General features: G+C 40.2%; 1 protein-coding gene across 11 annotated transcripts in view; it reads right to left on the reverse strand.

The window, feature by feature from the left end:
• Window positions 1–21,623, reverse strand: part of PAX2 (paired box 2) — a 160,033-nt gene that overhangs the window by 96,711 nt on the left and 41,699 nt on the right. For all 11 annotated transcript variants that reach the window (XM_072994931.2, XM_072994927.2, XM_072994925.2 and 8 more), the window contains one exon: window positions 1,316–1,401. In XM_072994931.2, coding sequence (XP_072851032.1) covers window positions 1,316–1,401 — 86 coding nt within the window. The remainder of the gene's footprint in view (window positions 1–1,315; window positions 1,402–21,623) is intronic.

Below are 21,623 nucleotides of genomic sequence, written 5' to 3' on the forward strand. Positions count from 1 at the left end.
GTTCTTGATGATGCCAGAAAACATTCCATACGACATTCTTAACAAGAAACTTATTGGAGCAGAACTACATGACATATTTCTGTCTAAAGCTTTAAACAAAGTACTGGAGCACCAAATTTGGTTGTCAGTTTTTTTTTAAAAAGATACATTCTTGAAGTTTACTAAAGATTTACCAAACGTAGCAAAAGAATAATTATAGAAAAAGTTACTAAATGTTAAGAAGATATAGATATATATATATCTTATCTGGAATTATCCTTGTATAAGTTCTGAGCTGTCCCAAGTTCCTTTTAGGTAGAAAGATGTTCCCTGTCTCCTTCCCAATGACACATGAAAAGGCATCTATGCCCTGGTCTTCTCTTTCTTTACACAAAAATTCCAGATTTATGGAACATGAGGGTAGAAGGACTACTACTCTTTCTTTAAGAAGCAATCCTGCTTGTCACAGGAACTTTCTTTTGTGAACCAAGAAAGGTATGAACTAAGGCGTTTCACAATGGGTTTGTTATCTGATGGGATTTCCTCCCTCTTATTTTCATTCAATGAATATGTCTCAAAATTTCATTGGAGTTCATGGTACTGCTTGTGTGAAGCAAACGAAGCATATGCAGAAATAAGAGACACCGGTATGTTTTTAGCAGCACATATGATGGATATGAGTAACAGCTGCATATCAGTGTGCAATTCCGAGAAATTCTGACAAACTAACTCTGGAAAAGAACAGCATGATCCCCATGCTTTGTCACCATGGTCCAGAAGGCTTCTCCATCCAGGACCTGAGACTGCAATCTGTTTCTGAGTAAAAACCTAATTGCAAACTAGCACCTATTTATGAACATGAAGGTGGTTGGTGGTGGAACATATCTCAGAAGGATATTTTTTACATCTAGGCAGAAAGGTATAATATTACTCGTTCTCCTCCTCCTGAGACCATGGGCAATTAGCAGGAATGATTTGGAGAACCGTGTTAGGAGTCACATGAAGTACCTGAGAGAGGCATAATTTCTTATCCCTTCTTACAGAATATTTGCTACACTGAAATGTTCCAAGCAATGTTCCAAGCAACTGAATTTATGAAAAACATATTGGAAGAAAAATCACAAACAGAAATGCAGGTAGGTGTCTTCTGTGCACAAGATCTAGCAAAAATTTAAACCTGGTGATTTGTTGGCTTTGAAGGAACATACAAGATAGTGGTTTCATCTCAGTTAGCTGCCACTTTATTGCAATATACACTGAACCTCTGTGTGAAATCACTCCCTTTCTGCCTCTTCCCTTCCCCCTCCCCCCCGGCAACTCTCTAGCATTTTCTTACCTATAGTATGTCCAGGTGCACTCACTCCTGTCCCACTTCCATCTGGTGTTGGGTGGAAAGGCTGCTGCACTTTGGTTCTGATGATCCTGCCATAATAATAATAACAACAACAGAGCATATTAGTCTAAATCCAGATGGTGGATTTTGCAAACTGAAACTTGAATTTTAGGAATGAAGTGTTTTATATAATTTAGGCACATAACACATCTGAGGAAATGGCAAAGGAGGAGGAGGACAAGCTGCGGATTACCAAATGCAGTGAATCAGGTCTCAGCTACATGGCTTGGTTGGAGCGGGTTGGTGTGGACCAGACAGGATCACTAGGATGTCCGGTATGCCATTTGGTGTTGTCCTCATATCCAAGTGGCATGTGAACCTCAAGTGACCCTTTTTGGTCAGCACCAGCCCACTGTCAATTTGCCAGTAATGTGAATTGACTTAATGAGAGAGGAACTTCAGGATTTGAGGAAATTAATCACTTCCTTGGCTCCATGGAGTGGTGGGGGGAAGTTAAAAACATTTTTAAAGTATATTAGAGCAACACAGATGTGCTGCATCACTTCATACACTTAATCATCTTTTAACTTTTATGACTGCTTGATGGAGACAAGGAAGTGTTTAATTTACCAATATTCTGAATCGACTTTCTTCTCAAGCCACTTCATGATATGGTAAATTGACAAGTGATGGCTTGTCTTTGGTTTGTTTCTTTTTTTCCAAAAAAATTTATTTTTTTAACAAAAGGGGTGACAGAAAGGAAAGGGGGAATTGGAATTAATTGGGGAGAAGAGAAGCAATAACATACTGACATCCATTCTATACCTATTGCCATATCAAAATGTCAGATTATTCTCTTTTATAATATTATACTCTTTTAAGATTATACTCTTTTCTGCCTTCTAGGTTTAAGTTCTTATTTCAATATATGGTATTCATACGCTGCCTGTTAATTCAGTCCACTTGTTGAATAAATCCCATCTTTCTGTTGCCTTCTGTATAGGACAGTCCTTCATCACTTCTGATAAAATGTCCATTTCCGCTATTTCCCGTATCTTTTCAATAAGATCCTTCTTGTTTCGGTACCGTCGGGCTTTTCCAATTTTTAGCATATAAAATTCTGGCTGCAGTAACAATATATATAACTATATAATCTTTTGACTTATCTATGTTGTCAGGTATCATACTCAGTAAAAGCAGTTCTGGAGTTAATGGTACCTCACAAAGCAATATTTGTTGTAACATAGCATGTACTCTTTTCCAGTATTGTTTCGCTATTCTACATGACCATCACATATGATAAAAATTTCCCACTTGTGCTTCACATTTCCAACACTCATTTGATACATCTGTGTATATCTTTGACAATTTTTCTGGAGTCATGTACCACCTATAAAACATCTTATATATATTCTCCTTAATTCTTTAACCATTTCATCTTGCATTTTAGTTTCCAGCAAATAATTATACATTTTCTTAACAATTTGTTCTTTTGAACCTAACAAGAGCTTAACAAAAATCGTTTGCTCTAAGTAGAAACCTTCTGTTTTATCTTTTGTATAACTAGATTCCAATTGTGCTCCAGACCACCAATCTATATAAACATTCTGTGACTCTAACTCTTCTTTGGACCTTAGTTCACCATCCTTTTTTAATAAATCTTGATATCTTAAAAGTTTTGCTTTTGTCATGAAATTAGGCGTGTAAAGGCCTCTATAGGTGACACCCATACAGGTGTTTTGTAATAAATTTGTTGTATAATCTTTCTCCACGTTCCCAATAAAGCTTTTCTTATCATGTGTGAATTAAAATTTTTTTGCTCTTTGTCCTTTTTGTACCATAGATAAGCATGCCAACCTAATTGCAAATCATATCCTTCCAAGTTGAGTAATCTATCATTTTCTAAAGTTATCCATTCTTTTATCCAATCTAAAATACAAGATCTATAATACAGAACCCAATCTGGAAGACCAAAGCCACCCCTCTGCTTAGCATCTTGCATTGCCTTAATTTTAATTCTTGGTTTTTTACCTTGCCATATAAATTTCATAATTATCTTATTACTGTAGGCATCCTTCAGTCTCGAAAGACTATGGTAACATGCTCTGTATGGAGGACTTGGAACAGCGTCTAGTGTGGCTGAGGAGGCCAATTCGAGAGTGACAATCTCTTCCATACTGAAGACAAATCCAATCTGTTCCCTGTCCAGCTCCCTGGTTTTGCTGCTTTTGTGACTTCCTCTTTGCCTCGGCCTGCTGGACAAGGGTCTCTTCAAATTGGGAGAGGCCATGATGTAACGCCTGCCTCCAGGCTGAACGCTCAGATGTCAGAGTTTCCCATCTGTTGAGGTCTATTCCTAAGGCCTTCAGATCTCGCTTGCAGATATCCTTGTATCGCAGGTGTGGTCTCCCTCTGGGGCGATTTCCCTGCACTAATTCTCCATACAGGAGAGCCTTTGGAATCCAACCATCAGCCATTCTCACAACGTGCCCAAGCCAACATAGACGTCGCTGTTTCAGTAATGTATGTATGCTGAAAATTCCAGCTCATTCTAGGACTACTCTATTTGGAACTTTGTCCTGCCAGGTGATACCAAAAATCCGTCGGAGGCAACACATATGGAAGGTGTTCAGCTTCCTCTCCTGCTGGGCACAAAGGGTCCAGGACTCACTGCAGTATAGGAGTGTGCTCAGGACACAGGCTCTATAGACCTGGATCTTGGTATGTGTCGTCAGCTTCTTATTGAGCCATACTCTCTTTGTGAGTCTAGAGAACATGGTAGCTGCTTTGCCAATGCGTTTATCCAGCTCGACGTCTAGAGAGAGGGTGTCAGAGATGGTTGAGCCAAGGTACACAAAGTCAGGAACAACCTCCAATTCTTGTGTGGAGATGGTAATAGAGGGAGGTGAGTCCAACCCTGGCCCATGACTTGTGTTTTCTTCAGGCTGATTGTTAGTCCAAAGTCTTGGCAGGCCTTGCTGAAACGATTCATGAGTTGTTGGAGGTCTTCAGCAGAGTAGACAACAATGGATGCATCATCTGCGAAGAGGAAGTCCCGCATGCATTTCAGCTGGACTTTGGTCTTTGCTTTCAATCTAGAGAGATTAAAGGGCTTTCCATCTGATCTAGTCCGGAGATAGACACCTTCTGTTGCAGTTCCAAAGGAATGCTTCAGCATGACAGCAAAAAAGATCCCAAAAAGGGTTGGTGCGAGGGCACAGCCCTGTTTCACTCCACTTCGGATGTCAAAGGGATCTGATGTTGAGCCGTCAAAAACTACAGTGCCTTTCATTCCATCATGGAAGGACCTGATGATGTTAAGGAGACAAGGTGGACATCCAATCTTGGGAAGTATTTTGAAGAGGCCATCCCTGCTAACCAAGTCAAATGCTTTTGTCAGGTCTATGAAGGCCACTGAGAGTGGCTGTTGTTGTCCCCTGCATTTCTCCTGCAACTGTTGGAGGGAGAATACCATATCAGTGGTGGATCTATTAAATTCTTTGAAAAAGGACTGTTTTAATAAGATACGTAAGGGTTGACTGAAATAAAAATAAAAATTTTGGCAAGATGCTCATTTGATCTTCGCAGTTCTTCCCAGTAATGATAATTGTAATTTATCCAATTTCTCCAAATTGTTCTGTATCTCCTTCATCAATTTCATATAGTTATCTTTAAATAATGTGCTCGTCTTCTTTGTAATTTGTATCCCTAAATATTGAATTTTCTTTTCCTCTTGGAAGTTCGTCTTCTCTGTTAGCTTCTGCCTTTCTTGTTCTCTTATATTTTAGTAAGTATTTTGGTCTTCTTTTTATTTATTCTCATTCCTGCCATGTCACCAAAGTTTTTTAGCGTTACCATCAGGTCTTCTATTGAATGCAGTGGATCTTCCAGTATAATGACTAAGTCGTCCGCAAAAGCCTGAAGTTTATAGACTTGGCCTTTTACTTTCAATCCTTTCAATTCCTTTTTATCTCTAATTTGTTCATTTAGTATTTCTAGAGTCAAGATAGTGGGGTCTCGACTTACGAACTTAATCCGTATTGGAAGGTGGTTCATAGGTCAAAAAGTTCGTAGGTCGAATCTGCATTTCCCATAGGAATGCATTGCAAACCATTTAATCCGTATCTGCTCTTTTCCGTCCATAGAAACTAATGGGAAGCTGCTATTCCGCCTTCTGCTACTACAGGGGGATATTTTTTCTTTTTTTCTCTTAAGTTCAGGAAAGGAGGGGGAAGGCAGGGAACAGTTTGCAAAGCACTTTTGAAATATTTTTTTTTCAATGAAGCCAACTTTATAGCATGTTTTTATTTATTTATTTATTTATTTTATTTATTTATTTATTCAATTTCTACCCCGCCCCTCTAGACAAGGTCTACTCGGGGCGGCTTACAAAAATTAAAACACATTAAAACAATATAAAAGAATAACTAACATAATGCAATTATTATAGTTAATATTATCCAAGATGGCAACATTAAGAACCAGAAAAAAGGGGGAAGGAACTTAGGTGACTGGGGGGAAGGCCTGTCTGAATAACCATGTTTTTAGTTGGTTTTTGAACACACCCAGCGAGGGTGCCAGCCGAATTTCAGTGGGAAGTGTGTTCCACAGCTGAGGGGCAACTGCCGAGAAGGCCCGGTTTCTTGTTTTCTCCTTCCGGGCCTCCCTCGGCGTCAGTCCCCTCAGCCGTCCCTGCTGGCTATGTCGGGTGACTCGGGTAGATCTGGGTGGGAGGAGGCGATCTGCCAAATATTGAGGTCCCAAACCGTTTAGGGCTTTATATGTAATCATTAATACTTTGAAGTCAATGCGGAAACGAATAGGTAACCAGTGCAGCGCAGCCAGAGTGGGGGAGATGTGCTGATATTTTCTCACCCCACTAATAAGCCTGGCTGCTGCATTCTGGACCATCTGGAGTTTCCGCAAGAGCCTCAAAGGCAGCCCCACGTAGAGTGCATTACAATGGTCTAGTCTCGAGATTACGAGCGCGTGGACTAGAGTAGTGAGGGCCCCCCGATCAAGATATGGCCGCAGCTGGGCAATCCGCCATAGATGAAAATAGGCAGAACGGACCACGGACGCCACCTGGGTTTCCATGGTTAGTGCCGGGTCCAGATGTATCCCCAAGCTGCGGACCTCACTCTTTGTGGCAAGGGTCGTCCCTCCAAAAGAAAGGGAGTCACCTATGCCACTGACGGGAGGGCCACCCACCCTCAAGACCTCTGTCTTGTCCGGGTTCAGCCTCAATCCATTTGACTGCATCCATTCCAGTACGGTGTCCAGGCAGCGCTGAAGGGACTGGACGGCATCCACTGAAGTTGGAGTAAAAGAGATGTAGAGCTGTGTGTCATCAGCGTACTGGTGACACGATGCCCCACACCCCCTGATGACCCCGCCCAGCGGCCTCATGAAGATGTTAAACAGCATTGGGGAGATGATCGACCCCTGTGGAACCCCACAATTGAGATTCCACGGGGCCGAGACATTCTCCCCAATCTGCACTCTCTGGGGGCGGTCCTCCAGGAAGGAGCGGAGCCAGGCAAGTGCCAGGCCGCCGACTCCCAGCTCGGAGAGCCTCCCCAGGAGGATACCGTGGTCGACGGTATCAAAGGCAGCTGAGATGTCGAGGAGGACCAACAAGGACACATTGCCCCCATCGGCCTCCCTCAACAGGTCATCCAGCAGTGCGACCAGTGCCGTCTCTGTACCATAGCGTGGCCTGAAGCCCGACTGAAATGGGTCTAGAGCATTGGTTTCGTCTAAGAGCGCCTGAAGCTGGTCTGCCACCACCCTCTCAACCACTTTGCTGAGGAAGGACACACTGGCGACGGGCCTATAATTGCCAATTTCATCCGCCGCCAGATTTGGTTTTTCAGCACAAAGACACACAGGCAGGCTTTTTAGGTGCTGAGCAAGCCTCCCCAAGCCTCTTCAAAGCCAGCCAATCAGCTGATAGGCGGGGAGAGCAGGGGGCAAGAGCGGGGGGAAAAGCACAAAATGGCTGCCAGGCTCCCTTCTGGTGTGGGATTTTAGCTGTTTCCTGCTCTTTTTCCTGCTGTTTGGAGGCTACCAAGGCCTGGTAAGTGACTTTCTTTTATTTATTTTTAAGTTTCTGAGCTTTTTTCCCCCTCCAGAAGCCTCTAAGGGGAGGGAGGGGGCACTATTTTCCTGTTCGTAACTCGAGGGAAGTTCGTATGTCGAGTCCTTATTTCCCTATAGGGCGGGTTCGTAAGTTGAATTGTTCGCCAGTAGGGTCGTTCATAAGTCGAGACCCCACTGTAAGTAAGAGTGGAGACAGTGGACACCCCTGTCTAGTACCTTTCTGTATTTGAATTTCTTTTGACAACTCACCATTAATTCTCACTTTTGTCTTTTGTTCAGTATATATTTCATAAATCTTTCTCCAACTTGCAGTATTTCCAAAGAATATATCATAAAGTTCCAATCAAGATTATCGAAGGCTTTCTCCGCATCCAAGAATATTATGGCCATCTGTTTCTCCGGGTGTGCTTCATAATATTCCAAGGAGTTTAAAACTATCTTTATGTTATTCTTCATCTGCCTTTTTGGGAGAAACCCAGACTGATCTTGATGTATTAGGCTCATTAAGATTCTTTTCATTCTAGTTGCTAAGATAGTCGCATATATTTTGTAGTCCACATTCAACAGTGAGACCGGCCTATAATTTTGTATTTCTTTACCTTCCGTATTTTCCTTATGTATAAGAGAAATTATCGCTTCAGTCCATGTTGTGGGTATTTTTCCTTCTTCTTCAATACATTCTAACAGCTTCTTAGATGGCTGAAGTAGCACCTCCTCCAGTTCTTTATAATATTCCGTTGCTAGCCCATCCAGACCTGGTGCTTTCCCTTTTTTTGTTGCTTTTTAAGAGCTTCTATGATTTCTGCATATGTTATAGGTTGATTTAAGGACTGAATTTGTTCTTTAGTCAATTTCATTTTGTTATGTTTTGATATATATTCCTTCTGGGTTTCTCTATCAACTTCTTTTTTCTTGTATAGCTTCTGATAAAAATCTTCAGCAATTCTTTTTATTTCTTCCTGTTTGAATTTGAATAGTCCTTTTTCATCTTTCAAAGCTCGGATTATTGTCTTCTCCTTCTCCTTCCTTAATTTATATGCTAGCCATCTTGTTTGTGTTCTCAAAATTTTTTTGCTTTGCAAATTTAAACTTCTTTGCAGTTTCTTTGGTGAGCAATATGTTTATCTGGTGTTGTACAGATTTTATCTTCTCTATCAATTCTTTGTTTGTTGGGTTTTGTTTCAACTGCCTCTCCTCTGAAGCTAATCTGTTTTCCAAAATCTCATATTTTTTCCGTCTTTCTCTTTTTTGTTTTGCTGCAAATCTTATGGCTATTCCTCTTAAAAAAGCCTTGCTTGCTTCTCAGATCATAAACATTGAGGTATCTGATCTCATATTCTGTTTAAAGAAAAAGTCCATTTCTTCTTTTGCTTGTTTCTTAAACTCTTCATTTTTTAGATGTAATCTTTGGTTTGTTTCCAGTGATTGCATACACTGAAAACAAACAAATGGAGTAATCCTACCTGCATCCGAAAGAAAGAAAGAAAGAAAGAAAGAAAGAAAGAAAGAAAGAAAGAAAGAAAGAAAGAAAGAAAGAAAGAAAGAAAGAAAGAAAGAAAGAAAGAAAGAAAGAAAGAAAGAAAGAAAGAAAGAAAGAAACCTCTGATAGGGGCCAGAAAGGTGTAGGTAAGAACATTCTAGGGGCAGGCTGGTTCACTCCAGAAAAGATGTCACCTTATCACTGGTTTTAGGAGCAAACCTGCAGTGGACTAAACCGTGAGCTAAACATCTATGTAGTCAGCCCCTCAATCTACTTTTCACTTCCTACTGAACTCTCTAGGATCATAAATCCCTTCCTACCAGGGAGAGAAGAATCATATCCTATTGATACCAGCATAATGTACGTAACGTTCCACTGGCATTGTTCTGCTCAAGCTCCATTATGCAATGAGAGAACACAGAGAGTGCCTGTTTAAATCAACAGAGCTTATTATGGATGCCCAGGCAGGTACCAGATATCTCCTTACACAAGCTCTTAAAATGTCAGATTGTTCATACAGCTATTGTATAAGCACAATGACTGAGCAGGATCCTGACCATATACTTTTAGAGAGTTTGAGGAGTAAGAGCAATATAATATTTAATTTACATTTTGTTCATATTTTAATGAGATAGAACAGTAAAATAAAAAGACACAGGGCTCCTGAGGATACAAATGGACATGATGTCATGAGATTCCAGGGTTTTAAAGAACATGCAATTGTCAAAGATAGATGGCAATGAATCTGACCAGGGTCAGGGTCCTAGAGAAGAACAACCTCACATTTTCCAAAGAGCAAGGGAAGAACATACATGTCCCTTATTTCCTTCTGGTATTAGCTACATCCTTGTAATTTATAATGACAGTATATTATGAATGCAGTTTAATGAGGAGGTGTAACTTTCATGTTATAGGGAAGTAAACTCACGGAAGGGTACAGGACAACAATCCCACATGTTCTGAACCACAGCAGCTTTCATTCAGATTTTTTATATGAATGAACCCCTTCTCTTTTTTTAGACTCTATGTGAAGTGGATTTGACTCTCAAAAAGCCCAGCTGAGGAAAGAGATTTAAGCCCTACTGACCATGCATAACAGGCCAAATACAGTTTGAATGCCCATTAGTTTACTTATAATCAGAAGGGAAACTCTAAGTTTAGCTGCAAACTTACAATTTAACCTAGCATGTCCTTTAAAGCTAGGGCTAGAAACAGACTGTAATTGTAATTGCAGCTGAACTTTGCAGAGAGGAGAGATCATGGGCCATCTCTAATATCTATCCTGGTCTTAGAGAACCTCTTCACACCTGGTTTCTATCAGTTTGGCTAGAGGATATTTTTCTAGATTACAGACCACAAACTAGTTTCACTTATGAAGCAGCAATATTTTCGGACATTTTCCTGATGCTCAGTATGCTTTGCCATATTATCATCTATAACAAAAGGGCTGAATGTGGTGTTTAATTTACCTTCCTTCAAAGGAAAGTCACAGCACACAGAAAATATTGGAGATTTAATTTGTTCACTGGTCTATATCCTACTGTCTGATCTTTCTTGGTGCTTCTGCTACATTCCTCTTTGTTAATGGCTTGATTTTCTCCCATGCTTATCAACATTCCTTCTTTGAACAGGTCATCAGCATTCAGACAGCTTTTTTTAAAAAAAAGGTTGATAGGGATTCTAGAAACTTCAAGTTTAGAACCTTCACAGTCTTAACCTTTAAATATGACAATCCAAGTAAGAAGCGAGAAACAGGCAGTCAATGAGCCACAGGTACCTGAGTCATTTTTGCAGGGTGCCCCCCCTCACCCTCATGGAAATGAGCAACTTGCTGGCACTTTAAAAACTCTTTATCTTTTTTTTCAATTAAGAAAAAAGGCACAAAGAGTGTGTTCATTGGTTTAAAGGGCATGAACACTCCTTGAAGCTTGTGAGAAGCAGAATTTTCCTCCAAAGCAAGGCACATACATGCTGTGTACTTTGTTTCAGTGTGAAAATTCATACTGGTGAAATGAGAAGTTGGGTTTTCCCACTTCCAGTAAATGCCACACCACTGAATGCTGGTAGTGTGTAGTCATGGAAAATGTGGCAAGCAGCAGGATCCAGGGGAGAAAACAGATGTAGTATCAGAAAACTACTGGAACTCTCTGTGATAATCAATGGGATCCAATTATTCTAGGATATAAAATATACAGAAAGAACAGCGTACGTTGTATGGAATTGCTCTGTGTAGTAAAAAGGGAATGGAGTCTAATAAATTAGAAATAATAAAAGAAATACATTTTTCTATGTAATCAATATAAGTAGGAATACCAGGAACAAAGAATTATATATAGCCTAGTGATGTGTTATACCATCCAGACCCTAAATAACACTCTATTGGTGATCTGGAGATATATAGAGAAATCAAAGACATAGAAAACAGAAATTTTTATAATAATTTCAATTAACTTTGAAAGATATGGATAATGGAAAATCTGCTTTTCACCTGAGATTATGAAATAATGATAAATAACTGTTCTATAGTACAATTAATAATGGAAATACAAGAGGATGTTTAATTTTGTCTGGGGCCCAGGCTCTGATTTTGAGTATCAACAAACTACTTGGAAACAGTGATTGTGGTTATTTACATTAACATACATGTGAATAGCAATTGCCCAGACAGTATCAAAGCAAACAGACCTAATTTGGATATACTGTAGGTCCCTTTTTTGTGTAATTGATTCATTAGAAAAGAGATTCAGAGGTGATATAAATTCAAACTCTTTGAAAGAATTTAACACTACTATAACAGAACTTCAGATTAAATTTATATTCAAGATTAACCCACTGCACCAGGATTAAGAGAACAAAATCTTAGTTCATGTGAAAGGTGGGGTATTTTCTGACTCCAGTTGGAAATTTAGTGAATAGAAGGTTAGCAATGTGCTCAGGGAAAGGTCAGGGTTTAATGTATACTTTTAAAGGTTCCTGGTTAAAATGAGAATTCCATTGTTGAGCCTGAATAGGGCCATGCTACTGACAACCAGTCTGTCTCTTTTATGTATTTCTCAGTTTCAAGGTTTGCTTGAAAATGATATAGGGGGGTGTCTTATGTATGTATCATTACTGCCTGTGTATGTATGTATGCCTCAATATGTTGCATTAGATGGGACAAAAGAAGAGTACTCCAGTGGGGGGTGGAGTAAAGAGATTTGTCAGGAGATAATGGGGGGTCATTGTTTTTGTTTGCAAAGAACAAAAAAACAAACAAACCATCTACTTGATGTAGATGATAAGTGGTAGAGACATGGGAATTTAGCATGCAATTATTTAGATAACAATGACATAGAATTCCTGCATAGTAGGTCTAGTACTGTGCCAATTCTGTGATGAAATGTGACTGTTCTGGGGACTAAAATTCCCTATACTGGTGCATAAGTCTTTTAAAAATTTACAACACTAGCCATATGGGCATGATCTTGAATGAATCAGCAGCATCAGTGTAAAAAGGTTAGAAAGCTGCAGCAGCTGCTTCTTCTCATCCTTCTGCTTCTTGTTTGGAAAATGGAGATCTTACTCAAAGGAGAGAGATCAAAACAAAAATCCTACGAAAGCAGTTCAGTTAACAATAAAGCAACTGAAGAAAGAATTTGAAAATAAATTGCTAAAGACAGAAACCTAACAGTGAAGTTTTCCAAGAAGCCAGTCAATCAGCTGGGCAGAAGGAGTGTTAGGCTGCAAATGTGTGGGAGGATTATTAAGGGGGGGAGAGAGACAACAGGGGAGCTATACAGATTATTTGTACCATAACAAAGACTGAAGCACCATTATTTTTTAAGTAAAGCGCCCAAAGAATCCACATTGAGCAGAGCGGAGAAAGGACAATGGTTTAGAGCTAAATAGGGAATCCATAACTTGTAAGGGTTAGGAGGCATTAACCTGAGAGTTCTTAGAAAAGTCAAGTGTAAAACTGTTCTCGTTGAATAAAAGCATGCAATTTATTAAAATCAGCCTCCTTGCCAGAGAATTGGAATGCCTCTCTTTCTCTCTACACACATATCTCCAGTTGAAATCTAGGAAACTAAAGACCCACCATCCTGTCCTACAGACTGTTCTTGTCCCGTGAAAATTTGTGGAAAGCATGGATAAGGCTAGAATTATTAAACAAAATACATTTTGCTAGGGAAAAATTGGCATTGCTCCTGCTATGTATGCAAGCTCATTGAAAACATAAAGTACTGTGGCAGATTTAAAAGGTTAAAGGCTTGAAAAGAAAACTTCTACTATTATATCTAATATTGTGTGGATAGATGTTGGACTCTGTGTTCAGTTCTTCTTGCTCCCTCTTTAAAAATATGCCACAGAGCTGGAAGACAGAGTAATCTGATGCTCCTGAAGTCCTGCTGAATGTGTGTGGGACATGCACAATAGCATCTGAAGGCAGTAGGCATCTTCTTTACAAGGGAAAGGCTAAAATGTTAAGCAACTTTGGGGGGGGAAATAGTAAATAAAGGATAGGATGTGATGGATGTTTAGAAAGCTATTGCTTAGAGTGAGTGGCTGCGAATAAATTTATCTCCCTCTCACTTAATAGGAAAATTTGACTTATCCAATGAGGCTAATAGGCAATAGGTTAAGAGAAGAACATACATAAGGAAGTGCATCTTTACACAGCACACAATTTGTCACGTGGAGTTCACTGGAATTTACAAGGTATTAAAATCGCCACTAACTTAGTTATTTTAGAAGAAAAATATAAATGGGGAAAACATGTTAGGGGAAAACAGCTTTAAGCACTTAAACGTAATTAAATGAAGTGTCCATGTTCAGAGGCAGTTAGCTTCTGACTGCCCTATGAGGTGGAACCTAGAGAACAAGGGAGAGCTGTAGACTTGGAGCCTGGATGAGTTGTCCAGGGCCACCTGCCAGGTGGCCACTACAGTGGTACCTCGCTTAGCGATTGCCTCGTTTAACGATGTATTCGCTTAGCGATGGGTTTTTTGAGCGATGTTTCCTATGGGGAAATTTCGCATAGCGATGTTTGGGACCTTGCCTCGCTTAGCGATGACAGTTTAGGTCCCCTGTTTCGCTTAGTGATGTTCTGTTTTTGCAATTTTAAGTGTGTCTTAAAATGTTCAAAAACTGTTTTAAATGCTTGGGATCGTTTGTGCACCTTGCAAAACCTGTGCAAACTTAATTTGGCTTTGTTCTGAGTCTTCGTTAATTTTTGGTGAATTTTTTCCTCCCCCATTGGAATACACTGAACTGTAGGTTTTGAACATTGTAAGACATTTAAAAATAGCAAAAACGGACATCGCAAAACCATTGGAATGCATTGAATAGGCTTCAATGCATTCCAATGGGGGAAACATTGTATCACTTAGCGATGTTTCCTAGGGCGATTTTCGCTTAAGGACGGTAATCCGTTCCCATAGGAACGGATTAACTGGTTTTCAATGCATTCCTATGGGAAATGGTGTTTTGCTTAGCGATGTTTTCCCATAGCGATGTTTTTTTGGGAATCAATTAACATCATTAAGCGAGGCACCACTGTACTAGGCTGGGTGGACTCAGGGCCAGGCCTGGCAGCACCAGTTTGTAATGTCCTATGTGGCTTGGTTTTGAGGTGCTACAAAGACTGTACTGAAGTAGGAGGTATGTTCTAGAGCTATCCTGCAACTGAAACAGAAAGGGACAGGTATTACAGCTGCTCCCACGAAGCGCCCTGAAGTCATGCTTCTGTGAGCATATTGATCCCACCTCAGTTCTCATGCCTCCTCCATTTTAGGAGCCCCAGGAAGCACTGATGGGGTACAGGCAAAGGGATGGGAACAGAAAGCTATAAATTATTTGTGACAGGAAAGCAATAGTGCCGGAGAGCTACGCACAAGTCCTGTGTCACTATTAGATTTCTTTTAGCCTGATGACACTCTAAAAGAGGTTAAGTGTCTGATGGAATCCTATACGTGGGGAGGGGGGGGACAGGGGCAGCCTGAGAGCAGAACAATCCACAGAGAGGGGCTATATCAATTCTGCAGGCCAATAATATTCCTTTCATTGATCACAGCCCAAAGTTCAAAAATCTCATTATAGCTTGGCAGACCTGGAACTTTTCAAAAATCAATAGAGTGATATAATGTATGTATACTTAGTATAAATGTATCTATTCATCAGTCCATCCATCCAAAATTTGCCTGAGGTGGTCTGAAATGATATACCCATTGTATTATGTTCTCTTACATAGTCATATACTCATTATAGTGGATGGAAACTGCAACCTCATTGGCAAACTTAGCTGACACACAAGTAAAAGCATTTCCTACAACCAGTGTCATGGCAGGGTGCTGCGGGCCACTCCACTGAGCATTCCATAGACTGCTCACTGAGCATGTTCCACAGACATTCTTGTTGCTCACTCGGTAAGACAAAATGATGGGTCAGAATGATGATGGGCTGGCAACTTTGAAGGATCCAGGTGCCATTCCCCCCCCCCTTGGAATGCAACCATAGCCATGACCGCCCCTGCAGGCTGCTGAAATTTGGGGGCAAACGATGCCAGCAAAAATAAAGTCTAAAAGAAACATTTCATTTGTTTTTATTGCAGCTGTCATGCTAGAAGTCATTCTATACACTAGTCTGTACGAGGTTGGCAAGGAATGTATCCATTATAAGTGCATTAGTGGCAACTGAATAAATTCCAAAATCCAGATTGTGATAATACTTTTAATAAACCTCCTCCTCAGCTGGTTGCCTGTACAAGGCTGCAGTTCCTTTTGTCACAGTTACATGCACTTGGTATATAATCAATGAAGGGTGCTGGAGGCATCAGGCGTGATCCTTCAGCAAGAGGAAGTGCGGTGGGCTCTCTGTTTACTCAGTTCAAAGAACAGGGTCATTTAAGGGCCCTGGGGTATAATTGGGATTAGCCCACCTCAAGGGCTGGTGTTATCACAGTGCAACCAGGTGAGGGCAGCAGTTGCCAGAATATCTGTTGATAGCTGTGATCTCATTTCACCTTCTCAGCGTGACCTCACCTGACAAGCTGACAGAATGGATTCCTTCCCCTGTCTTTTTGCCTCTGTGAAACCATAGCCAATAACAGCTGTGGTCTGTGTTCTCCAAGAATATTGTGTCTGGCATGTTTGGCTTTCACAAAGTGTGGGCAGCCTGCAGGAAGTATTTAATTCATGTCTATCGACTAGCACATATCTACATTTTATATTTTTTAATTATTAAGATGAACAAATATTTACATGCTTCAGATTGTCAGACTGCTATAAACCATTTCTTTAAAAGCTGCCATATTATTCAAGAAAAGATCCAACACTCACTGCCTTGTACATGAAGAACAAGAGCCCATGTGTGTTTACTCAAAAGGATGTCCTACGCAATCCATAAGAGCTGACTCCCACAAAAGTGAAGGCAGGATTGCAGCCATGACTTTTCCTCGCCCAGCAGGGGCTGCAGTCCCACCCCGTCTCCACCTACCCACTCACCCCGTTTCCTACACACTCCAAGGGCAAAAGGCAGCACAGCACTTCCATGGGCTCCTATCCCTCCTTTGCTTCCCTAATCCCTGAAGGGTCACAAAGGTCATGAGGTATCCCAGGTCTACTTAAGATTTACCAAGAGTAGGGGGCACAGGAGCAAGCAACATGCTCCACGCCACAACAAATCTATTCATTGGACCCTATGCCTAAGCACACATGTAAAGATACTATAACATAAACATGACAAGATGGTTCTGGCCATTGCTGATAGAACAAAATTTTAGGATACTGTGAGTGTGAGCCAAGAGTTCTCTCCTTTTATTTTTCACTCACATTTAAGGCCCAGGTGGACACTTACTGGCTCAGGGGCCACATGCAGTTTCCCAGAGGCTTAAACATGGGGGCCCCGGGCCCTCCTCCACTCCTCCACACCCTCTCTAATTTTAAGAGGATTTTTAGATGTATTTTCGTTCAGTAATTCCCCTTGTTTTTTTTCTAGTGGGTGTGGGAGATACTTGTGCCATAATTTGGGGGCCCTCAGATCTTTAGAGAGCCTTGGGGCACAGCGGTTAAGCTGCCATACTACAGCGAAGACTCTGCTCACAACCTGAGTATGATCCAGGCTCAAGTAGCCGGCTCAAGGTTGACTTCCGAGGTCAGTATACTGAGTATCCAGCCGGCTGGCAGGCAGAGAGCAATGTGTAATCTGCAGAATTAAATTCTAAACAACCCAGACAGTGCTTTGAGTGTTATGGGACAGTATATAAGCAGCACACTTTGCTTTTAGGAATGCCTCAAACACATGCACATATGTATTTGTTTTTTGTTTGTTAAGAAAATTGTCACTAGAGGATACCACAAGCAGACCCACACCTGGTCTCATCTGCCTATGTGACTGGCAACAGCTGTATCCCCAGTGTATGGTACAGAAACTTGACGAAGGCAAGGAAGCTTTCAGCATGTGTAGGGTCTCTGTCTAGGGCAGCCATTCTCAACCTTTTTTTTTTTTTTGCCATGGCCATAAATACAATATAAAAGAAATAAAGGCCAAATCAGGATTGTATAAATCACATAACAAACCTCATAAGGTGGGGTGTGAAGAATTATTCCCAGTTTGTGACCCCCTTCAAATGTGCTGGTGCTCCCCCCAGGGGGCCATCTGTCCCCTGTGGAGAATGGCTGGTGTAGGACTATGTTTCAAGGAACTGGGGAGCTTCATCGATTTGGTCAGGTATATTTTAATATCAATTCTTGGAATTTCCATCAGAGCTAAGGAAAGTTACCTTTTCAATCACAACACCCAAATCATTAGGCAGCATTGACCAGTGTCCATTTTGGGAGCTATAGTCTAAAAAAGTAACTTTTCTGAATTGTGATTTTTTTTTTTAAAAAAAAAAAGCTCTTTTGCTCCCAAGCATCATGAACTTTTCTGAGCTTTGTCCTGGGGTGGCTCAGTCTGCGCATCACTCCGGAGTCTTAATAAGACTCTGAAGCTTTTCATATGAGCTGGGATTACTGTCTGTGTTGCAACCTGATATTTGCTTGAGACTTTGTTTAGGCTCTCTTTCTCATGAAGTTTGGCTGTCCTCTGCAGATATGAGAAGAGGGGATAGTTTCTCTGCTTCTACAGCAAAATCAAATCAAATATTCCTAAAAGGAGATTGTTTTGGGCGTTGTTGTCCTCCCCCTACACTGAAAGAGAAGGTCGACCACCCCACTTGCTCCTCTCTATTAGTTCTGCACAAATCTCCTAAGCCAATGAAATGAAGAGAAAAATTTGACAGAATAAGGGCACAGTTAGATTATGAAAATGAATTAGGAGATGGACGGGGAGATTTTGAAGTAAATTTAAAGTCACCTGGTAGTCACCTAGTTTTTGGTTTGGCGTGTGCATCCTCTTGGGAAAACTTTTAATCTGTTTTTAAACTGTATTGTATATTGGGTGAGGGAGCAACATGGGCTTTTAGAATAACTGTATTTGAGGTTTTGTCCAATTGTGTGTCAACACCCCCCTTACACTGGCAGTCTCTCACAGATATTTGCTGCTGTCAGTATTATTTTTAATATTTGGTTTAATTTTTTTTCTCGGCAAATCCCACAGTTTACAAGGACAGAAGTATTCACATGTGTTGAATTAATTCAAAATAAACTGATTTCACAAGTGATTTACGATAAATGACCCTCTTGTGGCCAAATAAAATACCTCATTTTTCAACCAAATAAACATGTTTCCTGGACAAAAAAAAAATCCATGCTTTTTTCTGTGCCCTGTAGTCAGAATTTTTTAAATCAATGTCAAAAGCTAAACCTAATAGAAAAACAGGGTGTGTTCTTCTTGTTGTCAACCATGCCCTAAAATGGGCATTGAAAAGGAAGCACTGATGTGGGGGGAGTTTCATCACACACAAATGATTTTCTATCACTAGTTGGTTGCCAAATTTCCAATTGTGTCATAGATATTCACTACATAGAGCAAAATTAAGCAGAAAGGAGAAATATAAACTAATATAATCCCTGAGGTATAGCCACTACTTAATGGAAACAATTAATTCAACAAAAATCCACTGTAAATTGAAAAGAAACTTTGTGTTGCTTTGTTATGAACAGCTGCTGCTTCCTGTTCCTCACAAAACAAAATTTATTTAAACAGGAGCATGCACAGATAGCTGAAATTTAAGATCCTGATAGACCAAAAATACTACCTAATTGACACCAATAAATTTTCAGTCAAAATACTTGAATTGTCCACTCCAAGTTTTAAAACTATTTCACGGTGACTTATAATTCCTACTTCTCATTATAGTCTTCAAGCTTTCCTGAATATCTCTAGTTGCAAAATGTATCATTTGTAACATCGTTCATGTCTTCTGTTCTTATTAGTTATTCAAGTCACCTTGGGTCCTTTTGCGGAGAAAGGTGAGATATAAGTAAGTAAGTAAGTAAGTAAGTAAGTCAGTCAGTCAGTCAGTCAGTCAGTCAGTCAGTAAGTAAGTAAGTAAGTAAATAAGTAAGTAAATAAATAAATAAATAAATAAATAAATAAATAAATAAATAAATAAATAAATAGGTCTGAGCCACTATTAGAGGGCTGCAGCAATTCCTGCCTTCTCTGTAGCACAAAAACACATCTGAAAAAGAAGCATATCGGGAGAAGAGAAAGACCTGAACTATCTAGAATGTAAACTACTATGAAAGTACTGTACCATAATTAACATTTAGGTGATCAGATTGCCAACACATATTGGATATAACTGTTCTATATCTACTTAGCCTTTTCTTGTACAAAGTTTATTTACTATAAAAATATTAAAGTTTATCAATTTGCTAAAAGCTCTTCATCTAGCACAAACAGCATTATGGAAAAACCTGTACAAATTGAAACTGTGCCTAGTAATCCCTGCACAAAAGAAAGTGATCTATTATGGGCCAATGTATTGTGAGATATTATTTATTTATCTAGAATACTTATACCCCATATATAATGAGATGTCAGTCTAGGGTACAATAAGAGCAGTGTTATGTACAAACGCTGTGTTTCTACACAACACTGTGTTTCTACATAACATTCCCCTGTTATGTCAGAACACAGGAAGGTCAGGGAACCTCAGTCCTTCTTGTCCATCTACCCGACTGGCAACAACTTTCCAGAATCTCAACCACAGGTTTTTCTCTCCACCTTCCACCCCATCCATTTTTAACTTAAGTTCTCAAGAAATGAACCTAAGAACTTCTGCACACAAAGTGGCTACTGTTTATGAAATATTATCACCACTCTATTTTGACTCTAAGAATGCTTGTAGCCTTCACAGGAATCAGCCAAGAACACTCAGAAACATCCAGACTACACTGCCAGAACATAACTGTTTGAATTCTTGCTATTTTCTAAGGAAATCCTGGGGGGGAAAGGCTGGGATTCTGACTCAGCATAGCACTATCCTATTTTCTCCAAAAGCCCAAGATACACTATTGTGTGTCAACAACAGAAAACATGAAGTGTAAAGGAAGACAGCTTTTCTTCTGTGCAACACAGAAAAAAGGCACGTAAGAAGGCTGTGGGAGAAAAAGGATGGTACTTATTCTCCCTTGGTTTAGAGTGCTGAGTTTTATTGTTATTGGTCATGAGACTGCCATTCTATTCTGCCACGGGACTGTCTTTGTTGCTTGTCCACAAATTATGTGTTCTGTTGACTGCAGAAAAATAATACCTCACTTGGCCCCTAACTGGAGTCTGGAGGGTTTTAATATATCTATATTTTTGATAGTCATACTTAGGATTATCCTGAATTTGTGTATGTGCTTCTGTAGCCAAGATAATACTGTATAGGCACCAGAAAGTACAGTATACCTCTTTATTTCAATGCGTCTGCAGGAAGTTGCACACGTAAGAAAGAATCATGAAATACTAAGTGAATGAGGCATATGTCCCATTGATTTTTCAGACTCCAACTTGTCTTCCATCTCTTTCCTTTTGTTATCCTGGGGGCATGGCAGCAAGCCCCTGTTTTAAATACCTTTGCTTCCTTCCACCTCCTCCTCCCAAAAAGTGTCAATATTTTATTTGGATTTTTAACTTCACTCCATAACAGTTGCTTGACCTCCTGACTTGTACGAGTCACATAAATTCTGAGACTTTATTCAGGAGCCATGTTCGTGCTATTGAATAAGCAATTTGGGAGGATGAATTAATGACTTGTGCTGTTGCTGGAAAGTCCCTGAAGAAATATTAAAATTGCTTGCAGACTGAATCAATACTCACTGAACACCAAGCATGAAGACTTGGAGGTTTTTAATGGCACAACAAACAGAAGCATTTCAGGGAGGAAGGGGGATTCCTGGACATACCAAAGGCATCCACACATTCAGTTCTTCTCCCCCCCCCCTCCCTTTTTCAGCAGTAGCTGATTCATGCTGATTCAAAACATGCTGCTGCTTCCTGGATTTGAAACCCAGAGCAAGAGACAGCTCCTTCCAATCACATATTTTTGGCTAGGATCAGTGACAATCTGCACAGCTACACTTTCCTGTCCCTGGAAGTCTGTCCCGACATGTTATTCTTTACTGGATGAGTGTGGATAGGGTCTAAAAGGCTTTGGTGCTGTGCAACAACCACTTATTTTAGCTAACTTGAATTCATTGGTGCTGAAATGAATGCTACACAGTAGCAGTCCTGAATGGGTTCTGTTGGTGTCCTTGTTTTAAAAGAGCAGCAACATGGGCATACAAAAGTAAAAAATATGTAACTGTGTATCTGTTC

Source organism: Pogona vitticeps, chromosome 3 (genome assembly GCF_051106095.1).
Source record: "Pogona vitticeps strain Pit_001003342236 chromosome 3, PviZW2.1, whole genome shotgun sequence".
Classification (NCBI taxonomy): domain Eukaryota; kingdom Metazoa; phylum Chordata; class Lepidosauria; order Squamata; family Agamidae; genus Pogona; species Pogona vitticeps.